Source organism: Cherax quadricarinatus, chromosome 7, assembly GCF_038502225.1.
Source record: "Cherax quadricarinatus isolate ZL_2023a chromosome 7, ASM3850222v1, whole genome shotgun sequence".
NCBI classification, from domain to species: Eukaryota; Metazoa; Arthropoda; class Malacostraca; order Decapoda; family Parastacidae; genus Cherax; species Cherax quadricarinatus.
The window spans coordinates 66,129,666-66,155,341 of record NC_091298.1 but is presented as its reverse complement, the minus strand read 5'-3'; the positions used below and the strand labels follow the sequence as shown (position 1 = coordinate 66,155,341).

The 25,676-nt window shown below is 37.1% G+C and overlaps 1 protein-coding gene across 4 annotated transcripts in view; it reads left to right on the top strand.

The window, feature by feature from the left end:
- Positions 1–25,465, top strand: part of LOC128686955 (sphingosine-1-phosphate phosphatase 2) — a 34,524-nt gene extending 9,059 nt beyond the window's left edge. Inside the window, exons 2-11 of one of the 4 annotated variants that reach the window (XR_011391701.1) lie at positions 2,552–2,926; positions 3,393–3,513; positions 5,603–5,745; positions 9,200–9,363; positions 14,102–14,191; positions 14,791–14,963; positions 15,719–15,956; positions 17,474–17,657; positions 21,466–21,564; positions 23,795–25,465. Coding sequence is in view for 3 of the 4 variants with exons in the window: in XM_053774261.2 (XP_053630236.1) it covers positions 2,605–2,926; positions 3,393–3,513; positions 5,603–5,745; positions 9,200–9,363; positions 14,102–14,191; positions 14,791–14,963; positions 15,719–15,956; positions 17,474–17,653 (1,431 nt within the window). In the remaining variant the exon portion in view is untranslated. Of the gene's footprint in view, positions 1–2,551; positions 2,927–3,392; positions 3,514–5,602; positions 5,746–9,199; positions 9,364–14,101; positions 14,192–14,790; positions 14,964–15,718; positions 15,957–17,473; positions 17,956–21,465; positions 23,188–23,794 lie in introns of those variants that run through there. The other 3 variants (XM_053774261.2, XM_070082650.1, XM_070082651.1) reach the window with 3 other exon arrangements.
- Positions 25,466–25,676: the final 211 nt, after the last annotated feature.

Here is a 25,676-nt window from a genome sequence, read left to right as displayed (position 1 = left end):
TTTAGGAACTTCAAGCGTTCCCAGTAATTGAGGTGGTTTATCAGAGTTATGCGTGCCGTGAAGGTTCTCTGTACATTTTCTAGGTCAGCAGTTTCACCTGCCTTGAAAGGTGCTGTTAGTGTGCAGCAATATTCCAGCCTAGATAGAACAAGTGACCTGAAGAGTGTCATCATGGGCTTGGCATCCCTTGTTTTGAAGGTTCTCATTATCTATCATGTCATTTTCCTAGCAGATGTGATTGATACATTGTTATGGTCTTTGAAGGTGAGATCCTCTGACATGATCACCCCAGGTCTTTGACATTAGTTTTTTGCTCTTTTGTGTGGTTGGAATTTGTTTTATACTTCGATGACATTTTAATTTTCTCACGTTTTCCATATCTGAGTACATAATTGGAATTTCTCATCATTGAACTTCATATTATTTTCTGCAGCTCATTTAAAGATTTGGTTGATGTCTGCCTGGAGTCTTGCAGTGTCTTCAATGGAGGACTCTGTCATGTAAATTCGGGCGTCATCTGCAAAGGAAGACACTGCGCTGTGGCTTATATCCCTGTCTGTGTCCAGTATGAGGATGAGGAACAAGATGGGGGCAAGTACTGTGCCTTGTGGAACAGAGCTTTTCACTGTAGCTGCCTCAGACTTTACTCCGTTGACTACTACTCTTTGTGTTCTGTTTGTTAGGAAATTACAGATCCATCTACCAACTTTTCCTGTTATTGCTGTATCACGCATTTTGTGCGCTATTACACCATGGTTACACTTGTCAAAGGCTTTTGCAAAGTCTGTGTATATTACATCTGCATTCTGTTTGTCTTCTAGAGCATCCAGGACCTTGCCATAGTGGTCCAGTAGTTGGGACAGACAGGAGCAGCCTGCTCTAAACCCATGCTGCCCTGGGTTGTGTAACTGATGGGTATCTAGACGGGTGGTGATCTTGCTTCTTAGAACCCTTTCAAAGATTTTTATGATATGGGATGTTAGCGCTATCAGTCTTTAGTTCTTTGTTATTGCTTTATTGCCCTCTTTGTGGAGTGGGGCTATGTCTGTTGTTTTTAGTAACTGTGCGATGACCCTAGTGTCCATGCTCCCTCTCCACAGTATGTTAAAAGCACGTGATAGGGGCTTCTTGCAATTCTTGATGAACATGGAGTTCCATTAGTCTGGGCCTGGGGCAGAGTGCATGGGCATGTCATTTATCACCTTTTCGAAGTCATTTGGCATCAGGATAATATCAGATAGGTGTGTTTCTACCAAATTCTCTCTCTCTCTCATAAAAAATTCACTTAGGTCTTCGACTCTGTCTGGTTAGTGACTCGCTAAAAACCGAGTCATATTGGGACTTGAGTAGCTCACTCCTTTCCTTGCTGTCACCTGTGTAGGACCCATCCCATTTAACCCTTAAACTGTCCAAACGTAGATCTGCGTTAACGTGCGTAGCACTCCGAACGTAGATCTATGTTTTTTTACATGCTTTCAAATGGAGAAAATAAAGGTTGGAGTGCTACGCACATAAACGTAGATCTACGTTTGGACAGTTTAAGGGTTAAGTAGGGGCCCAGTACTGGATGTTGTTCTAGACTTTGATTTGGCATAAGAAAAGAAATACTTTGGGTTTCTTTCAGTTTCAAAATATTGCTTGCCAGAGGGATTAGAAGTTAAGAAAGCCTATAGAGACAATGAACTTGAGAGTTATGAATGAGAGGGAGATGTTAGATGGAGAGATGGAAGTAATGTAAAGATGAAGGGAATATTTTAGACTTTAATTGTTGATGCTGAAAGGGAGGCAGTGATTCCTTGCATTGGGCAGGGAGTAATAAGATCTGGTAGGGTAAAGAAGCATGAAGAAATGAACGGTGTGAAAAAACGGCATGAGGCATTAAGTTGAATAAAAGAGAATAAAAACACTGCAAGATATTGAATGATATGTTAAAAGTAAGTGGGGGATAAGGTTTTGAAGTGGTTGGTACATTTGTTCATTATGTGCATAAAAGAAGATAAAGCACGTAAATATTGGCAGAGAGCAGCCATAGTTCCTTTGTATAAGGAAAAATGGAATAAGAGAGTAAGAATTGTAAGGGAATAAATGTGTTGAATATACCAGGTAAGTTGTACAGTAACAATATTGTTGAAAGTGTTAAGGATAAAACAGTAGGACTGTAAAAGAATATGAAGGATTTAGAAAGAATAGATGTGTAGATCAGGAATTTATATTGAAGCTTATAAGTGAACTTTACTGTACTTGCCTAAGAGTAAGGAACTCTTTTGTCACAATGAAAAATTAGTTAACTTTAGTATTCTCATTTGACGTTTGAATTTTTCTTAGAAATTATCTACCCTCTTAGAAAAAATTAGCCTCTTAATACACTACCACCTCATAAAACTACATTAGCCTTTTTGACATACATGAACCTTGAATTCTGGAGTACTCCAGTTAAAGTAGTTGAAGCTGTACACCGGAAGTGCTCTTTAATTTTCTTAAATGTATATAGTTATATTTATACTTAAATCTAATGCATTTTTTATATACATTATTAATTTTTTTTTTTCAGACAGGTATGCCTTAGACCCCAAGATTACTAAATCATCATTTAAAAAATAAGAAATGGATGTATTACAGAAGCTTCAAGATCCACAACTTGTGGCTAACTTTCAACATCTCTTTGGAATACGTCGTGTGGAGGCTACTAGAGTCAAGAAATATGTTGGTAGTAATCACTTATGTGCATCTGTGTCAAATTCGCATAACAGAGAAATAAAAACCAATATTATGGAACGATACTTGGATGAACAGTCAAGTAAACAAGGGTTGCACCTTCGAAGGAAATATAAGAGGCTGGCCGACACGGATACACACAAGACACATTCACGTCAGGACTCTGCAGTGAGCATTACAAGTGTGGCAAGTGACAGCAGCAATGGCAGTGGTAAGAAAATCTTGTGATCTTCGTTTTAATTGTAAGTCTTGGTTTTCCTAAGTATACACATAACTTTATTCATAGATGGCATGACTCGATTATCTTAACTACTTATTCACAGCTGACTCATAAATTGAAAATAAATCTTAAGCTGATGTTTCAGTATATTCTGAGCCATTATGAAGGTCAGGACAGACAAACATCTTGAGTATTATCTCTAATCGTGAATTTTTCCAGCCATGTCTTTCCAGGATTTTTTTCTTCATAACCATTTATTATTGCATATATCTTGTACAGGAATACATGTAGTCTCTTGGTATCATATGTTCAAAATTTAATGTGTAAGATGTTCAAGAGGCAGTGATCTTGTTGTTTTTTCTTTGTGTTATTGTCTTGTTTAAAATGTAATAAGCCAAACCTACCATTTAAGATTACAAACTTTTTGAAAGTAAATTTATATACTGTATGTCACCAGGCAGATCCTGGATGGGAATGCTGCTTGGGGAAAATACTGGAGGAATGGAGGGAAGTATGGAGGAAGACAGCACTGTCTCAGAGTCAGAAGTGGAAGAGAACTCTTTCGAAATCAAAGACAGGTAAAGCTTTGTAGGTGAAACTGATGTTACTTGTTTTTTTATACAGTAATGTTAATATGCAATACATTTGATAATGTGGCACGAATGCACGGATCAAGAACATTAAAATAGTTCGGCATTAAATAGGAGAGAGGTTCGAGTTGAGATGGTATTTGCTTTGTGAATGTGTAATAGAATTTTATTAGATCATTTAAGCAAAGGGCATGTTTCACATCCATCTCGAGTCCAGAAGGGAGCTCATCTCCTGTTTCCTGAACCTTCACATGTAAGGTGAGCACCCAGTAACTTGCCTCGACCATTTCATTCCACATTGATACCATGTTTATCAAGTATTTTTTTTTAATATTTGATTACTGTTCCTAAAGGAAACATTTGTGCAACATTTAAGTATGTTTATTGCTGAGATGTTTTACCTCACACATAAGAATATCCCAATAATTGCAGAGCAGAAAAGTTGCAGGTGTCCTCTGTTGCAAGATACCATGATGTTGCATTATATTAATGGTATACGATACTGACAAGTAGGTAAGATGCATGCAGTATGTGCCACTACAGATTGCTCAAATATATGGAACTAAATACCTCTTGTCTAGGCTGCAGGACTGAACACTTCAAATTCAGATTTTTATTTCTTCTTATGCAGGTCAAAAATAATGTAGTTTAAATATAATAAAACATTGTTAGGTACAAAAGAAAGTCACTAGTATGCAATGCATTTCTGCCAAAACTGAGGAACTGAGCACCTCAAAATCTCCACTTCAGCTGTAACTTTCTAGGCTGAGGGACTGAACACCCAAAAATTTACAGTTCAGTTGTCTTCAATAAATTAGTTGCTTCTATTTGACTGAAGAATTAGAACCATCTCAACAATGAAGATGCCTAAATGTTGCGCATGTTGTATTCAGTATCATTATTATTATGATAATATGTGTCCCTCCTTTTCATATCTGCATATCATCTATGACATTGAAGTTGATCTCTACTAAAACTGAAACTGTGTGTGATGAATGGTTCTGAAAACCGACAAGTTGAAGATTGAGACACTTATGCACCATATGGGAATCCCTATCTAGGAAACGTTTCGCCACAGTGGCTTCATCAGTCCAATACAAAGCAGAGAGGTGCAAGAAGAGGAGACTGAGGTAATCAGTCCCTCAGCCTGGAGTCGATGTGTTCAGCCCTATGCTGTACATTCTACAAGATTGATGGACTGAACACATTGACTCCAGGCTGAGGGACTGATTACCTCCATCTCCTCCTCTTCTTGCACCTCTCTGCTTTGCATTGGACTGATGAAGCCACTGTGTGGCGAAACGTTTCCTAGTTAGGGATTTCCATATGGTGCATAAGTGTCTCAATCTAAAACTGAAACTGCAAAGATTATTGTTAAACATGGGTGTATGATGATGCAGAAAAAAGTACAAATGCTTGATGCATTTTGCATTCGATTTCGGTAATGATCAATTAAGAATGTGTACAGTTAGGAGAATGAACAGTCCTACTGTTAATGTACATTTCTGCAAAATGACATTCTCAGAAGAGTGTGTTGGAGGTCTGTCATGGTCATGTACTGGCCCACGGGGCACTGAACCCCCTGGAACACCCTCCAGGTGGACCCTAGGTAAGCGAGTAAGAGCGCAATTGCTTATTATTTGAATTGAGGAAAAACCAGATACTGAACTTAATTTTGTAAATGTTTAATTTATTATTAACACATCGGCTATTTCTCACCAAGGCAGGGTGGCCAGAAAAAGAAAAACTTTCATTATCATTCACTCCATCACTGTCTTACCAAAGAAAAGCTTTCATCATCATTCACTCCATCACTGTCTTACCAGAGGTTAGCTCACACTACAGTTATAAAACTGCAACATTAACACCCCTCCTTCAGAGTGCTGGCACTGTACTTCCCATCTCCAGGACTCTAAGTCCTGCCTGCCAGTTTCTCTGAATCCCTTCATAAATGTTTAAGTAGCCTTGTTATCAATTTTAAAATATAGGAATATCATACAACATATATCCAGTTTTCTCCATTTTCAAAGCACATGGATACATGTAATGTTAAAATACTGCATAAACTTTGTCATAGGTTTTGGTACCATCTCTTCTTCTTTGCTACGGGCCTGGGCGGAGAGCTGTTCTACTCTGTATTCTTTTGTTTCTGGTCGTGGAATGTGGATAGTGCCGTGTTACGAAGAGTAATGGTTATATGGATGATTACTATGTATATTGGTGAGTATATCTTTTTAAAGTATAGATGTTAGAGTATACTGTAGTTGTTATTGTATAGTGTTCATAGCCATTGTACATATCCAAAGAAATATAACACAGAAACTACAATCGAATATTGTCAGTCTCTTCTGGCCAATGGAAACTAGTATGCTCACTGGAAGTAAACTGCCTCTTTAGTATAAAATGAAAAAAGGGCTCAAAGCAAGTTGAATACAGGATATAAAAAAAATTCATAGCTCATCATTGAACAGAAGGAACAGGTAGAGATCCATGAAAAATAGCATTATGTAAAGTGAAGAACTTGTGAGGAAAATAGTTACATTCTAGACACCTAAATATTTTACAGTAAACTTTTTACTGTTGTACTATGCAAAAATTACCACACCGTATCAGATCTCGCTAAATAAATATTTGTTAAAGGCAGCAGCATATTGCTAGAAAGGTTCCATACATGCTATAGACTACTAAGAAAATGACAGTACAAAATCTTTTAGTAAGTGTGGTTTTTGTAAGGATAAGACTGTCACTTGGAAGATGCAAGGTGAATATTGCAAAACCTGCAGTCATCTACAATCACAACATTGGGCTGGAGTGTGTGTATTTACTAGATAAAAAAAATATATGCATGCCACATAATGACACAGGCACTACTGGGTCAAGATATTTACAAATTTTTCTTAGTGTGTGTCTACTTAATGCCTGTTAATATGCAAAATAAATATTGTACTGACGTTCCTCTTTGTAGACATAATGTTTATTGTTCAATGTATTGAAGCATTACTGGAGGCCAAGGGGCCATGAGCTGGAGAGGGTCCAGCCTGAGGATTACCCCCTGTTAATACAATACTGTAGTGTAAATGATGTAAATAGGTGAGTACAGCTGTAAACATTTCATTTGTAGTTAGTGGTAGATAAATTAACCTTTACTAAATATTTATAGTAGTCATTTTACTTGCGTTTATGTACTTTTTTCTGGCATGATGAGCTATTGTTTCTGATTATTCTCTTGTATTAATGTTGTATTATAATTTAAGAAAAATGTGGTAGATAATGGAAGGAATGTGCAAGTATTTGTCTTATAAAGAGTAAAAAGGCACAATACCATGACTGGAACAATACACAAATAACCCACACATAGGAGAGAGGCGCTTACGACAACATTTCAGTCTGACTTGGACCGAACCGTCTTCATAAGCTCCTCTCTCCTATGTCCAGGTCATTTGTGTATTTGTCTTATAACCCTGTTGGGTTGCCCTACACACACATCTCATTACTTCTCATTTCCTTTTCACCAAAGTTTTATTTTCATTGCAATAAGCAAGTTATTTTCAAACCATATGTAGGTCTCTTGAGAATAGTTCAGAACAACTAGCAGACAAGTGCTCATGGCTCTGCAGTTTAATGGCCACTCTTAAATTCTTTGCATGTGATTCACCATCAGACCCAGGTGTGCTATATTTCCAATTATCATTTCATAGTCAAAAAATTATTTGTGTAATATGTTTTAAGAGGTTCTGAAGCAACAAATAGCACCATTCAGTTGTCTTCAAAGCTTTTTTGTTTTTTTTAACAAACTGACCGTATCCCAGTGAGGCTGGGTGACCTAAAAAGAAAAAACAAAAGTTTCTCTTTTACAATTTAGTAATCTATACAGGAAAGGGATTACTAGCCCCTTGCTTCTGGCATTTTTGTCGCCTCTCACGATACAAGCATGGCTTACAGAGGAAGAATTCTGTTCCACTTCACCAAGGCATAAATTATATGTATAATCCTGTTCTTTAGAACTTGATCTAATGCACAGATAAATTTAGCATTACTCCAAATAGCACTTTTTTATATTCTTAAAATTTTACAAATTCACTGTTGAGTGCTTGCTGCTATATTTTGTGCTGAAACAATGGCTAACTTCCAGCACTTATTAGATAGTGTATCGATTAGTAAAAAGCATCTTTATCAAGTGAAATCCTTTCTATAATGTAGGCGTATCCTTGATTAGTGGTTTCTTCAGCATTCTTCTTTGCATTTTCTTCCTTAACCCTTAAACTGTCCAAACGTAGATCTACGTTTTTTCAACACTTGAAAGTATGTAAAAAAGTAGATCTTTAATTTTTTTTACATTTGAAAACGTGTAAAAAAAACATTGATCTACTTTTTTTTTTTTTGTTATATTTGAAAATATGTGAAAAATGTAGATCTACTTTTGGAGCACTACGCATGTGAACGTAAATTTGTTTGGACAGTTTAACCCTTTGACTGTTTTCGACGTATAAATACGTCTTACGAGCCAATGTTTCTGACGTATATATACTCAATAATTCTAGCGGCTTCAAATCAAGTGGGAGAAAGCTGGTTGGCCCACATGTGAGAGAATGGGTCTGTGTGGTCAGTGTGCACCACATAAAAAAAATCCTGCAGCACACATTGCGTAATGAGAAAAAAAAACTGATCATTTTTTTGGAATAAAACGCCGACTTTGAGGTGTATTTTCGTATAGTATTTATCGTTGTATTCGCGTTTTCATGGGCTTAGGTGATAAAATGGAAAATATATTACAGAAATAGAGATGATTTTCATTACTTTGACGATGAAAACGACCTTGAAACTGAGCTCAAAGTAGCGGAAATGTTCGATTTTTACCAATGTTCATGAGTAAATAAATCACACCACACGTCAATACACGTCAACTGGGGAGTCTAATATTCTTTCACTAGTCACTGATATTATTTATACCATTTTTACAATAATGCAGTAGTCTGCATAACAGTAAATTTTGTATATTTTTGTATGAATAAAAAATCAAAATAGAAAGCAATAATAATATAAGAGGGGCCTAGAGATGTGACTAATGAACAGAGCATATGTTATTTTAGTGCCACAAATGTCTACCTTGTTTATTCTGGACCCTATTTTGAAATTGGCATCTTTTTTAGTTTGCGTGAAATTGGCCAAATTGCCAATTTCTGACCACCATATTGGGTACTCCAAATTAGTAAATGGGAGGTTTCTTGTACTCAGCTGATAGATAAAATGGAGTTCTAAAGAAATAGCTATGAGTTTGGAATTGGCTGAAAATAGGGCTCAAAGTCGGCAAAATCGCCGATACTCATATGTCGCTGAGACCGCTAAATTCGCGGGAGCATAATTCCATGAGTTTTCGACCAAATTTCGAACTTTTGGTGTCATTGCCATCGGGAAAAGATTCTCTATCATTTCATAAGAAAAAAATATTTTTTTTTTTTTTTTTTCAAAAATTGAGCGACATAGAATGACAGTTTCAGAGAGGGGCCTGAAACAGTCAAAGGGTTAAGGGTTAAACTGTGCTAAATTCAGTATTAAATGTACATTTTATGTTTCCAGGTTAAATTTATTTGAATTTAGCAACAAAAGAGTATGTCAGATTGCAAAGAAAAAAAATAGCGAAAAAAAAAGCTTATGGTTCTGTTCTCTTCGTCAGGACAAGCATTAAAAGATATCCTGAAAGTGCCTCGGCCAGCTTGTCCTCCAGTAGTTCGGTTGGACCCTAAGTGGCAGTTAGAGTATGGCCTTCCCTCCACGCATGCCATGGTTGGTGCTGCCATGCCATTTTCCATTCTCATCCTCACATTAAATCGCTACCAAGTAAGTACAGTGGCGTCCATTACTATAGATTGTATACACTAGTGTACGGTTTTGATTATTAATTGCCATTATTCTGTTGATATGTTTGCTTTTCTTATAGTGTTCTCTGTTTTCTTGCTTGAAATTATATTCCTGTTATACTCATACATAGTAACTATACTAATTGTTTTTTTCTTCTATAGCATTTTCTTTACAAGATGAACTCTTCAATTTCAACAGTACTTAAGTATAAATGTACAGCAGAATAATAATAAGCATCCCATGCTGTGTGGTCATAAAGTGAACCCAGTGTAATGAAAACATTGGGATTTTTTCTTAGACTTGGAGAATTTCATATTTTGTTGAAATCATTTACCCCCCACAAAAAAAAAAAAAAATACATTTCACCAAATCATCGTATACTGTAATTTGGCCAATAAACAACTGAGAACAATTCACAGCTAATTCCTACAATACAAAATCAGGAAAAAATCAACATTACATATTTTTTTTTTTCAACAAGTCGGCCGTCTCCCACCGAGGCAGGGTGACCCAAAAATAAAGAAAATCCCCAAAAAGAAAATACTTTCATCATCATTCAACACTCACCTCACTCACACATAATCACTGTTTTTGCAGAGGTGCTCAGAACATAACAGTTTAGAAGCATATACATATAAAGATACACAACATATCCCTCCAAACTGCCAATATCCCAAACCCCTCCTTTAGAATGCAGGCATTGTACTTCCCATTTCCAGGACTCGAGTCCGGCTATACAAAAACAACCGGTTTCCCTGAATCCCTTCACTAAATATTACCCTGCTCACACTCCGACAGATCGTCAGGTCCCAAATACCATTCGTCTCCATTCACTCCTATCAAACACTCTCATCCACTCCTGCTGGAAGTCCAAGCCCCTCGCCCACTAAACCTCCCTTACCCCTTCCTTCCAACCTTTTCGAGGACGACCCCTACCCCGCCTTCCTTCCCCTACAGATTTATATGCTCTCCATGTCATTCTACTTTGATCCATTCTCTCTAAATGACCAAACCACCTCAACAACCCCTCTTCAACCCTCTGACTAATACTTTTATTAACTCCACACTTCCTCCTAATTTCCACACTCCGAATTTTCTGCATAATATTTACACCACACATTGCCCTTAGACGGGACATCTCCACTGCCTCCAACCACCTCCTCGCTGGTGCATTCACAACTCAGGCTTCACACCCATATAAGAGTGTTGGTACTACTATACTTTCATACATTCCCTTCTTTGCCTCCATAGATAACGTTTTTTGTCTCCACATATACCTCAATGCACCACTCACCTTTTTTTCCTCATCAGTTCTATGATTAACCTCATCCTTCATAAATCCATCCGCCGACACGTCAACTCCCAAGTATCTGAAAACATTCACTTCTTCCATACTCCTCCTCCCCAATTTAATATCCAATTTTTCTTTATCTAAATCATTTGATACCCTCATCACCTTACTCTTTTCTATGTTCACTTTCAACTTTCTACCTTTACACACACTCCCAAACTCATCCACTAACCTTTGCAATTTTTCTTTAGAATCTCCCATAAGCACAGTATCATCAGCAAAAAGCAACTGTGTCAATTCCCATTTTGTATTTAATTCCCCATACACAAATAACCCGCACATAAAAGAGAGAAGCTTACAACGACGTTTCGGTCCGACTTGGACCATTTACAAAGTCACACTAACCAGAAGTGGAGCAGGACGGCTGTATATAGGCAGGAAGAGGTGGTGGTAGTAGTAGTAGTAGTAGTAGTAGTACAAGAATGGTATATAATACCGACAAAATGAAATTAAGACACATGCGCAACACCCGGGCATCCCTTAATTTCATCTTGTCGGTATTATATACCATTCTTGTACTACTACTACCACCTCTTCCTGCCTATATATAGCTGTCCTGCTCCACTTCTGGTTAGTGTGACTTTGTAAATGGTCCAAGTCGGACCGAAACATCGTCGTAAGCTTCTCTCTTTTATGTGCGGGTTATTTGTGTATCGTTCCAGTCACAGTATTGTGCCTTTTTTTGTTATTTAATTCCCCATAATTTAATCCCGCCCCTCTCCTGAACATCCTAGCATTTACTTCTTTTACAATCCCATCTATAAATATATTAAACAACCATGGTGACATTACACATCCCTGTCTAAGACCTACTTTTACTGGGAAGTAGTCTCCCTCTCTTCTACACACCCTAACCTGAGCCTCACTATCCTCATAAAAACTCTTTACAGCATTTAGTAACTTACCACCTATTCGATATACTTGCAACATCTGCCACATTGCTCCCCTATCCACTCTATCATATGCCTTTTCTAAATTCATAAATGCAATAAAAACTTCCCTACTTTTATCTAAATACTGCTCCCTACCTTTATCTAAATACTGTTCAATGTAAACAGTTGATTTACACATCCCCTACCCACTCTGAAACCTCCTTGCTCATCCGCAATCCTTCATTCTGTCTTACCTCTAATTCTTTCAATTATAACCCTACTGTACACTTTTCTTGGTATACTCAGTAAACTTATTCCTCTATAATTTTTACAATCTCTTTTGTCCCCCTTCCCTTTATATAAAGGGACTGTACATGCTCTCTGCCAATCCCTAGGTACCTTCCCCTCTTTCATACATTTATTAAACAAAAATACCAACCACTCCAACACTGTATCCCCCCCTGCTTTTAACATTTCTGTCATGATCCCGTCAATTCCAGCTGCTTTACCCCCTTTCATTCTACGTAATGCCTCACGCACCCCCCCACACTCACAACCTGTTCTTCACTCCTAAAAGATGGTATACCTCCCTGGCCAGTGCATGAAATTACCGCTTCCCTTTCTTCGTCGACATTTAAAAGCTCCTCAAAATATTCTTGCCATCTACCCAAAACCTCCATCTCCCCATCTACTAACTCCCTTACTCTGTTTTTAACTGACAAATCCATTCTTTCTCTAGGCTTTCTTAACTTGTTTAACTCCAAAATTTTTTCTTATTTTCATTAAAATTCCTTGACAGTGGCTCTCCCACTCTATCATCTGCTCTCCTTTTGCACTCTCTTCACCTTTCTTTTACTCTCCATATACTCTACTCTTCTTATAACACTTCTGCTTTGTAAAAACCTCTCATAAGCTAACTTTTTCTCTTTTATCACACCCTTTACTTCATCATTCCACCAATTACTCCTCTTTCCTCCTGCCTCCACCCTCCTATAACCACAAACTTCTGCCCCACATTCTAATACTGCATTTTTAAAACTATTCCAACCCTCTTCAACCCCCCCCCCCCACTACTCATACTTGGACCAGCCCACCTCTTTGCCAATAGTTGCTTATATCTCACCCGAACTTCCTCCTCCCTTAGTTTATACACTTTCACCTCCCTCTTGCTTGTTGTTGCCATTTTCCTCTTTTCCCATCTACCTCTTACTCTAACTGTAGCTGCAACTAAATAATGATCCGATATATCAGTTGCCCCTTTATAAACGTGTTCATCCTGGAGCCTACCCATCAACCTTTTATCCACCAATACATAATCTAACAAACTACTTTCATTACGTGCTATATCATAACTTGTATATTTATTTATCTTCTTCTTCATAAAATATATATTACTTATTGCCAAACCTCTTTCTACACATAGCTTAATTAAAGGCTCCCCATTTTCATTTATTCCTGGCACCCCAAATTTACCTACTACTCCCTCCACAACATTTTTGCCCACTTTAGCACTGAAATCCCCAACCACCATTACTCTCACACTTGGTTCAAAACTCCCCATGCATTCACTCAACATTTCCCAAAATTTCTCTCTCTCCTTTACACTTCTCTCTTCTCCAGGTGCATATACGCTTACTATAACCCACTTTTCACATCCAGCCTTTATTTTACTCCACATAATCCTTGAATTAATACATTTATAGTCCCCCTTTACCTGCCATAACTTATCCTTCACCATTATTGCTACTTCTCCTTTAGCTCTAACTCTATTTGAAACCCCTGACCTAATCCCATTTATTCCTCTCCACTGAAACTCTCCCACCCCCCTCCACCTTTTGTTTCACTTAAAGCCAGGACATCCAGCTTCTTCTCATTCATAACATCCACAATCATCTCTTTCTTATTATTTGCACAACTTCTATGCACATTCAGACTTCCCACTTTGACAATTTTCTTATTATTCTTTTTAGTAATTATTACAGGAAAAGGGGTTACTAGCCCATTGTTCCCGGCATTTTAGTTGACTTTACAACACACATGGCTTACGAAGGAAAGATTCTTATTCCACTTCCCCATGGATATAAAAGGAAAAGTAATAAGACCAAGAACTATTAAGATTAACATTACTTATGTTTACTTAAAAATCAAGAACCTACTCGATAGACATCAAATGGCCTTATACCAAAAATAAATAAAAAAAAAATAGCTTCAGAAATTATTTATTGTGGTCCTTTCAATAAAAGTAGTGTAAATTTTATTAGTATTTACAATAATACTCATATCAGAAGCACTAAATGATTATGGGTCAAAGCGCTTTCTTTATTCTTTACGGTATTTTCCATTTCTATAAATATATATGGGAATGGCCGTGAGTAAGACTTACTTAGTATGGGCCTATAGTCCTTCTGCATTGCTTCCTTTTAGTGATTTTTTCTTTTTATGGAAAAATGGATTTTGAACATAAGGTGTACTCTGAACTACGTTTTTTTTCTAGTTGGACTGGGGCTGGGGATTGGCCATTGCAGTTACATGGTGTACCTGCGTCTGCCTTTCAAGGCTGTACCTGGGAATGCATACTGTTTTGGTAAGTCATATTCAGTTAGCCTTTATAGCCAACCCAAGATTTGGATAGGAAACCATTATTGATGACCATGTTTTAGTTTCTCCTGGTCCAGGATAAACATTGTCTAAAATTTCTTTTCCAAACTGTGGGTTAGTTGTGAATTGTTCTGTTTTTATTGGTACAATTAAGTTCTTATCTGTAAAACTTGTTAAGATTTCCTCATTATTGTTGCTTCATGTTTCATTTACTGCAACTTTACAAAAGAAGTATTGTCATAAGAGTTAATTGTGAAGCATTGAAATTAAAGATTTTTTTTTTTTTTATATTTTATTTAAAATGTCATACAAATATATATAGGTACATATATCATTATGTAACATTGACACTGGTGATGAGCAATAAACATTCACTACACAATCTACTGAATAAGCACATACATAAAGACATTAAAATAAACTTAACACAACCTACAGACTGCTTCTACGTACGTTGTTTCACAATACTCATTATTGCTTACACCCCCCCCCCCACCAAAATTAAAGAATTATGTGGAATTTTGCCATATTTTAAAAATATGGAAGTGCTGTATATAAATACATTAAATATAATTTTTAATTTAGGATGTGGTGTGTGGACTCATGCTGGTGACTGTATTACTTGTTATGATATTACCCTGGGTGGACGTCCTCGATCACTTGGCACTGACCCACCCAGCCTCGCCCCTCATCTCCTTCACACTGACCGTCGCCATGGTTGTCTGCTACCCTGCCACTGATCGTTGGACACCTGCCAGGTAGCTCACCATATATTATAGGTCCCAGAATTATGATTTTCTGGCGACAGCCAACGTGTTAAAAAAAATTATGTAGTAAAATGGTAAAATAAAAAACTGTCATTGGAATCCATTCCATAACTGGAGAATGACTCGTGTGATCAGTTTCAAATGTTCAACACTGGTATGGTGTTTTGAACAAGGCTTGCACTGCTGTAAGTCCCAGTTTGCCAGTGTTATTGAATAAATAGTGAGACTCATTTTTATTTAATAACTAAAGAATGCTTTTGATTGGCTTCAAAATATTATCGATGATGCATCCTCTAAGGCTGATATCCCATTAGTCTGAATATCTGCAAATTTGAAATTTTACCGAAATTGCTAAAAAACCTTGAAATCGCTGGAATTGTATCACTTACTGATTGGCTTAAAACTTTTACCATTGGTGAGCTGTATTAAAACACCTTGTCGCTCTGAGCTCAGTAAATTTCAGCTTGCCTATTTTATTAAGTAAATTGTTTCCCTAACTGATGGTTTATCTTAATAGTAAGTATTTTTGTATTGATTTTGGGATGTGTTAGTGCAGTTTGCAGATTTGTTAAACTGTCAGTTTGGGAAAAGTAATGTTCACAAATGACAAACAACCTATAGCATACAGTATTACTGGGAACAAAAAGCATTGACCAACTGAAGTTAGGCTTGTACAGTATTAGTAATTTGGGGATAAATCAGTATATCTCATTGCATTCCTTTAATTTTCATATTGTTTACCGCAGGGGTGATACCACCGTTATTGTTGGCGTAGGATGCGGCTCCCTCCTGGGATCATGGACCAACTATCAGCTGGGTATTATACGGGAGCCATCGCTACCTCCACCTTACAGTGTCATCTGGCCATCACTTAACATGATTGGATTATCACTTCTCCGCACCATACTTGGGCTAGTCATCATTATGGCTGTGAAGGCAATATTTAAGTCTCTTTCTTTTGCCACCATCTGTGCATTGCTTCAGGCAAGTATATGTTGTATTTTCCTCTAGCACAAATACAATGCATATTATCGTTTATAAATTGTCTTAATGAGTTAATCACTTCTTCCTAGTCTTAGTTAATAATGTTAATGAGTGATCATATTTTGTACTTTAAGGTGCATTCACTGAAAGTATTGTATAATTATTCAATCTGCCCTCCTGATGCCAATGTTTATATTTTATGTGCTTAAGCGAATTTCTCTACAAACACTAGGTTAAGGTAGTATCAGTTAACTAAAGTTAGCCAATTATAACATAAGGTACATCACTGGCAGAATTGTAATAACATGATTTCAAACAAATTGTGGAATGGGTAGGGTTTAAACCATGGCCTGTGAGTTTTAGGACTTGCTTACCTTGGATTCAAACTCTACCCATTCCATGATTTACTGTGTATCAATGTCACTGTCTTCTGTCTGTGCAACATGTCTTGACTGATGAACAGAAAACAAAGAACCATTGAGAAGAATGAGGAAGCATATATCTCTCAATAAATCAACGTTTGTATTTTAGTATCACAGTTACTTTACTGGTGGTTTTGAGGTGAAGGCAAAATCCATGTTTGCTTAGGAGAATGTATTGTGTTCTTGCATATTGAATAACAGGGATGAGTAAGGCACTGATTGCAGAGGAATCCTTATTGGTACAATGTTTCAACACAAATTGACTATCAAGTACTGTGTGTAGAATACAAGAGAGTTGCATCTGGGGAGATCCTTGTAGAGTCCCTTATGATTGTGGTAGTGACTTTTCCTATGTCTATAGGAAAAGTCACTACCATGATCATAAGGGACTCTACAAGGATCTCCCCAGCATCCTTGGAACTGAAGGACACATGAGTTTACTCTATTCCATGTGATGGGTGTGATCAGGTCTACATTGGGAAAACTACCAGAAGTCTCCCAACATAAATGTGCAGGAACATAAATGTGCTTGTAGGGGGTTGACAGTTTTACCAAAGCTTGTGCCCAGTACCATCATACCCACTCCCATCTCATGGTATGGGATAGAGCAACCATGTTATTTTATGAAAATGACAAGATTAAATGCAGCTACCTAGACTTCTTTTCCAAGAAATTTGCCAACACAAACAAAATAGTAGATTTACTTTGTCTATACTCACAGCTTCCATTGTGATGGAATGAAGAAGCAAACCTAGTATGGCCTGGTAGGCATCTTGCAGTGCCTCCTTGCTTCTCAGATCTCACCCACTCAACACCTGGTTCATTATACTTTACTTACTCAACACCTGATTCATCATACCTCACATACTCGACACCTGATTCATCATACTTCACTTACTCAGCACCTAACTACTTGGCCGGGAAATGTTGCTATTCTATGTACTTGTTAGTCAATTTGTCAAAATACTGTGCCAATAAAGACTCCTCTGCATTCCCTGGCTTGTTTAATCATACTGTCAGCACTTCACAATTTCTCTGAAATGTATGACCATGGTTACACGATTTCTTTCCAACATCCTACGAATGTTTCTTCAGGTAAAAGCAGAAGATTACGTGAACAAGACGGGTGGCATCACTGTTCGTCACCGCCTCATTGTTGAACTCTTCTACAAATTCATTACCTACATTGCAATTGGGTTTACAGTGGTTTACACGGGCCCAATGGCATTCCGTCTCATTGGTATAGAACGACCTACATTTTACACTGAAATTTAACTAGGTAAGATGAAACCCAGTCATTGTGTTTCTTGCTAGCAGACTGATGATACATTGAGCAGTACCATATGCCCACCAATGGGGTTAGAGTGCCTTGATGCAGTCGAATGGCTCTTGATCTGAGGATTTGGAGCTGCTCTTCTGTTTCTTGGATTGAACCTGATTACCTGATACCCTTATAGATTTAGTGCTCTCCATGAATATAATAATAATGGGTAATTTTACAAAAATGTAGGTAATGTCAGTACAGTACATTTAAATTGTATATGTGTGTGTGTGTGTGTATATATATATATATATATATATATATATATATATATATATATATATATTCTTTCTTTCTTTCTTTCTTTCTTTCTTTCTTTCTTTCAACACACCGGCCGTATCCCACCGAGGCGGGGTGGCCCAAAAGAAAAAACCAAAGTTTCTCCTTTCAAATTTAGTAATATATACAGGAGAAGGGGTTACTAGCCCCTTGCTCCCGGCATTATATATATATATATATATTCTTTCTTTCAACACATCGGCCGTATCCCACCAAGACAGGGTGGTCCAAAAGAAAAAACTAAAGTTTCTCCTTTTAAATTTAGTAATATATACAGGAGAAGGGGTTACTAGCCCCTTGCTCCCGGCATTTTAGTCGCCTCTTACAACACGCATGGCTTACGGAGGAAGAATTCTGTTCCACGTCCCCATGGAGATAACAGGAAATAAACAAGAACAAGAACTAGTAAGAAAATAGAAGAAAACCCAGAGGGGTGTGTATATATATATATATATATATATATATATATATATATATATATATATATATATATATATATGCATGTACATGTATGTGTAGTGTGACCTATGTGTAAGAAGTAGTAGCAAGACTTGCCTGAAATCTTGCATGTTTATGAGACAGAAAAATGGACACCAGCAATCCTACCATCATGTAAAACAATTACAGGCTTTCGTTTTACACTCACTTGGCAGGAGTGTAAAACGAAAGTCTGTAATTGTTTTACATGATGGTAGGTTTGCTGGTGTCCTTTTTTCTGTCTCATAAACATGCAAGATTTCAGGTACATCTTGCTACTTCTACTTACACTTAGGTCACGCTACACATACATGTACAAGCATATATATACACATACACCCCTCTAGGTTTTCTGCTATTTTCTTTCTAGTTCTTGTTCTTGTTTATTTCCTCTTATCTCCATGGGAAAGTGGAACAGAATTCTTCCTCCGTAAGCCATGCGTGTTGTAAGAGGCGACTAAAATGCCGGGAGCAAGGGACTAGTAACCCCTTCTCCCGTATAAATTACTAAATTTAAAAGAGAAACTTTCGTTTTTCTTTTTGGGCCACCCTGCCTTGGTGGGATACGGCCGGTGTGTTGAAAGAAAGAAAGAAAGAATATCTGAGCTGTTTCTTTATATATGCTTTGTTAAAATACATGTTGCTCACCATTGATCTGATGTTGATACAAGAGAATTTAGCAAAAGTTTACAATACTCTTTTATAATATTTCCTGAATTTCATGGCATAATTTACTTTAAGCAAAACAGGAAATATTTTGAGAAAGAAGTTGCCATTCTATATTTTTTATACTAATAGCATATAATTTTGTATGGTTATATAATTATATATGATATTGAATGATGCACTTGTCTGTTATTGGGTAATAATTTCCATCTAACAAATTCTGCATTTGTGGATTGAGATACAGTACACTGAAAGTTGTATATTATAAGAGTTCTGCACATGGGTGAAAAACCAACAGCTTCAGGGGTTTTATACACTTGTCGTTTCAAAGTTCTGAACATTGCTTTTGAGTGTGACATCCCAATTTGTAACAGCAGGACAATGTAGAATCTCGGCTTTAATGTAATTTTGATGGCATGTATACATCAAGAGGTGTGTATCTTGGGGTATATACATCGAGGTGTGTATCTTGGGGTATATACATCGAGGTGTACAGTACGTACATCTATAATGCATATACACTGGAAGTTTACTGCAATCTCTATATTAGGGAATAAAATATTCTTGATTATGGGTGTACTGGTTAGTTGCAGGTAAGCTCTTGCCTCCCTCTCTTTTGTATATTGTGTATGTTCTGGAATAATAAAACGGTAAAGAATAAATCATAATTGTGTGGCTAGGACAATTCACAACTTGCTCTTAAGTTAGAGTTAATAGCTAGATTTTGGTCCCTCCTGGTCCATGAGTCATGTCTGGGTAAAGCTGTTCTACACTGAGTGAAATGCTGTCTCAGCAAAAGCTTGTTTTGCAACTTTTTATGTACATACCTAGGTGTTCAGTAGTCACTACCAGTCTGTGGGCCAGTTATGAGCAATCAGACCTGAATTAGCTGAGGCTGTCTGTTGTCGGCATTGAGCCCATGGTCTACCTGTATGTTTGAAATTATTGTATTTTCTTGCCCACATTGGAAAATGCATTTAATTTTCCCCTAATTGCTGCAGTTGATAAGTTTGCCTTGCAGCCAATGTTTGAACCACAATTCGAGAGTTTATGGAAGGACGTTGGTGTTATTGCAGTGGCAGAAAACCGAATTCCTGTTTCATGGTATGCTGTATGACCATCTGCACATTTCTTGTTAATACAATACATACTGTAATAATAATAATACTGTGAAGCATAATGTACATGTTGTTTGGAAATGATGTTATGGAATTGTAGGAAGTTTTACATAGTAATTAAATATAAACAAAAAATCCATAATGATAGTTCTCAGCAAGGTAGGGTGCCTTTCTTTACTGTGTATATTTTCAACATATTTATGTACTGTATAAAGATTTAGGTGTAAAAATTTACTTTTGTATATCAAAGAGTAATATACTGTATATATGTGGATTATACTGTAGTTCATTAATGATTCATCATGTGAGAAGAAACCTTTAAGGCAATGCAGTACTATGAATCATTAAGTGCATAATGCAGTTTAATGCCAGGTTGAGGATGTTGCTGGTGTATAATTGTGCAGTAGATGATTTAGATTTACCTGTGACTTAGTTTCGCGAGTTTCCTACCTGAAATCCGGTCTGAATCTGGACTTCATTGTTGACTGACTTGGCAACCAGGCTGTTACTGCCAGTGGCCTTCAAGCCTGCCTAGCAATGATAACCTGGCTAATCAGGCACATGTTTATTCTTTTTATCCAGCAATATTTTTCACACTAGCTGTTAGGAGAGTCTTGGACTATGGATGTTGACAATGTACTCAAATTGTGCCTTGGGTGCCCCTGCTTCTAAGTGAGTTTTAGACACTTTCTCTTATGATATCTCTTGCTCATTCTCTCGCACACATGCTCTCGTGGTTATAGCAGTGTGGATTAGGGACCTGATCAGATACACAGCTTCTCTTGTCACTGCCTTCTTATTTTCTAAGTCTTGAGATCCTGGTATATATTTATTATGCATACTAATCTAAAAAGAGGAATTGAAGGGGATTGTGATTCAGGCTTGTACAGAATTTATTATCTTCTTTAATGTCCTTAGTAGGATATCACATATGACCAGATAATGTGCTATATAATGGTTTAGAAATCTAAATAAGTTGTTGAAAAAAAAAAAGTGTTAAAAGACCATAGAGTAAGATAGCTTTGATGAGTTGCAATAATTTTTTTCTATTCCCTAAGCCCGACCTTGGGCCAGGCTCGTCTGGCCCAAGTTATTTACCTGCAGGTGCTATGTACATTTATAAAGGTAGATTTTAAAGCTATTATATTGGAAAATTTTCAGTCATTTGTAAATATTAGCTTGTTTCATGGTAATTATTTAGTATTAATTTATAGTTTTTTTCAAAGGAATGGGAGGGATTTGGACCTGAGGCCTAGCATGTGCTAATCTTATGTTCTAACCACTTGACTGTGAAGGCTGCAGTATGTTTGGCAACCCTCTTCCAGGTAATGTCTGCAGACATCCCTAACTGTTTCATCAATATGTACATGATTTTTATGGCTAAACTTTCACTAACAGATAGTCTCTATGATCAAATACAGTTCTCATGCCTCACTTGTATATTTCACTTGTATATTTCTTCATTCTTGTATTCATTCTCCATTTGTTTAACTGTATTGCTTCACTCTGCAATCTTTTGTACAACATGTGGTTTAGAAGGAGAGGTTTTTTTTTTTTTTCACTGTCCATCTCCCACCAAGGAAAGGTCTGGGACTCGGAAGGAGGGGTGGGGATATTATAGTCAGAAAATCATTGAAATATGATGTCAGTACACTTCTGGCAAGACTGATTGAATGATGGGAATGTGTTCTTTATTTTTCTGGTCACCATACCTTTGTGGGAGATGACTGATAAGATAAAAAAAAAAGTCATTAACTTTTCGTATCCTCACACCACACGTTTCTCAGCGTCTTTGTTCCCTTCCCTAAGTCAATTTTACAAGAGCTATAAAGAATTAAGATATTAAAAATTTGTTTCTTGAGTTACTGCCACAAAGGATAGGTTTACCACTGTTAGGATCTCATTGCAGTATAACACTTCTTTATTTTAATAAATAATTAAATGATGTCATTGGAATAATTCAGTATCTAGTTCATTTGGTCATGCTTAAACTTTCAGGTCACATAATGTTCATCAGTATTTTTTGCAAACTTTTAATGACCATTTGAGTGATGGGATTTGTAAAATTTATAGATATCCTGAGGTTACAGTATCTACTCATTAACCTTTTTACTATCTCCCATGTAGATCTAAGTTACTTATGCCAGTGCCACTGGTGTAGATCTCTTTCAAGCACAGTGCCTAAAATATGCTGCAAGTTGTAAATTTTGGCCTAGACATAAGAAACTGGGTATGCACAGCATAAAACAAATCCTGCCTCATATTTGGTTAAAATGGCAAATTTAAGGTGTTTTCTAGGGTAGTATTATTGGCTGTTTTTTGGTATAAATTGATAAGAAATAGAAATTTTGGTCAGTTTCAAACTGGAAGTAGCTTGCAATAGGCCTCAAAGTGGCAGAAATATTTGATTTTTGTCAGTTTTGCTGAGGAAAGGTAAGAATGACCCTAATCCCCCTCCCCAAATCCCAAGTCTGTTTTGTGGGTTTTTACAAGGTCTTCATATATTTGGACAGCCTAAACCATAGCCAGACATTCTTGGTTATGTTTTATTAAATTAGAAATGGGGTAAAACTTTGTTTTTGTGTGATGTATTGAAAATGGAGGCCAAGTGTTATATAGGAGAAGTCTGGTGATATGATTAATGAATAGAGGAAAGGTTGCCTTAGTGGCTGGAATGCCTACTGTGTTGATTTTGGGCTTTTTTTAAAATGGAATTTGTTGAACTTAATGTAAAATTGGTCAAATTACCTACTTCTATGCACTTCATAGGGTAATTCTGATAGTTGGATGGGCAGTTTCTTGCACTCAATTAATAAAACAAAAGGCATACTAGTGATATAGCAAAAGATAAGTTAGAATGTATATCTTTAAACCTCAGAGTGGGTATAATATATATAATTGTTTTAGAATAACTTATTTAATAAAGATTAGTAACACAAATTAAACTACCTAATACTATTAATTAGAATCCTTCTGATGATTATCTTTATTATAATCGTGTTAAACCTCTAGGGGGTCATGCTGTACCTGGGAAGTTGGAGGTAATTAAGTTTGATCCAAGATACCACCCACGAAGAGACTAATTTGTTTAAAATTGCAGTGATATTCAGGTATTATATACTAAACTACTACAGAGGAAGAGATTCTTGCCTTTTTATCTGTCCATAATAAAATATAAATTGACTGGGTGGAGATGGCCGACTCGTTATTGTTATTATTATTATAATCAAAAAGAAGCGCTAAGCCACAAGGGCTATACAGCGCTGGCCGACTTGTTGAAAAAAAAAAATTTACAAAAAAGCATTAAAGGCTCACTCATAAGTACTATTGTGATTACTGAGAAGCAGATCAGATCTGAATAATTTTCACAGTGGAAAAAATTATCATGTTAATCAGCTGTTGAATCATTGTATTGCTGAATTTGAATGGCCTGCATGATACCTTCGGTATATGTTATACAAGAAAATTAACATAATTCACTATTTTGTACTTGTATTGATCATTATTCAAGAGTAAATACTTTATTGAATAAATGGGGGTCTTTGTATTTTGCAGGTATAGTTACCATTTTGAGTTAATACACTGGAACATCTTATGATGATCCTGTTCATCAAAGAGTATGTAGACTTTGTTTCTGACCTCTCCTTCACTGCCTCGATGCCTTCACCCTGGCTGCACTTTTGGTAAGTCCTGCTTTAAATGCAGACTTCCTTTGATCTCTAAACTGAAACTTAGTTCATTAGCTTTGAATACCTTTCACACGAAGTCTACACCCCTCTAGCATATAACACTAAATGACTTGTTCAGGTTTAGCAGTTTTATTTTTTTTTTTAACACCGGTCTCTTTTTCCCACCAAGGGTGACCTGAAAGAGGAAATATTCACCTTCAGACTCGGTAGCTGTCTTGCCAGAAGCGTGCATACATCCCAATTCAAATAACCATCTGAACTGCAACCTGCTTATCCCTCCCAGTGTAGGCACTGCACTTCCCACTTTTTCTAATATCTATACTGTATTGTATTATGAAGTCAAGATGCTCTCTAAGTGTCATGACTATTACTATATTGCATTGTTCATATGTATTTATACATTATTTATCTTTACAAACATAACACACACACAACTTTCAGGAATAGACCTGCATTTGATTGGTTTTAATATTTTGGCTACTATAATTAAGTTTTGGTAGCATTAATGGTATACTGACAAGTAAATGAATAAGACATGTGCAACACCTGGGTATCTTTATTCTGAAGACTTTATCAACCAGTCATTTTATCAATTCACTACAGAGGTCATATGAAGGTATTGGAGACAGTAGAAGACAAGCAGTCCCTCAGCCTATTTGGTGTTTACCACCAGTCTTGAATTTGAAGCATTGACAGGAAGATGGTCACTTGTATAGGAGTCAGATAAGGGGTAGCAATTAAAGGGACCATCATGGACAGACCCACTAGCAAAATTAGGTCATGCCTGGATCGAAGAAGGCATCCTCTATACTAAAATTTCATGACGTTTCTGTTAGACAGGTATGATAGCAGTAATGGTATATAATATTGACCTGCATTGTATTACCATAATTATCTGGCAGCAACACCATGGAATCTTGGTACAGAAGATACCTTCAATCTGTTTGCTGTCCTCTGGTGCTGCATGTCTTATTCATCAGCCCAAGTTGTTTTTGATACTTTTTTCATAGTGAAGTACCTGTAGAATTGGGTTTGATCTGAGGAAGAGGAGGGCAGTTTAATTAAATGCCTTGAATCAAGAATCCTTTAACATCAAAGCATCCCCATGAAGGGGTGGGGTTGTTTGTGTACAGCAATATTTATATTATTATTATAATCAAAAAGAAGCGCTAAGCCACAAGGACTATACAGCGCTGCAGGGCAGGAAGGAAGTGAGGGCATCAGGTGGCAAAAGGGAGATGGATGAGCAACAGGTTACGGATAACAGCGGGGCAGTGGATGGTGAAAGGGTAAAGGGCAGCAAGAGACTGAACCAGAAAGGGCTGAGGGGAGTGCGAAAAGTATCATCAGAGTTTGTGGAGTAAATCAGTCGCTGTCAAGAAGTCAATGAGAGAGTCAGGATTAAAGGAGGGTCCATCAGCAAGAAGGGAAGGTAAAGAGAGAGTAGTAGAACGAAGACGACGTTGGAGGTAAATTCTGCGTGCTCGGTGATAGAGAGGGCAGTCTAACAGAATGTGGCTAATCGATACTGGAACTTGACACTGCTCACAGAGAGGAACAGGGTGCCTCTCCATGAGATACCCATGAGTAAGACGAGTGTAGCCAATGCGAAGGCGGGAGAGAGTGGTCTCCCAACTTCGGCACTGATGACAAGAAGACGGCCAGTAACCTATGCTCGGTTTAATAGAATGAAGTTTGTTACCGGGCAGAGTTGACCAACGTTGTTGCCAACGGGTGCGAAGGTGGGT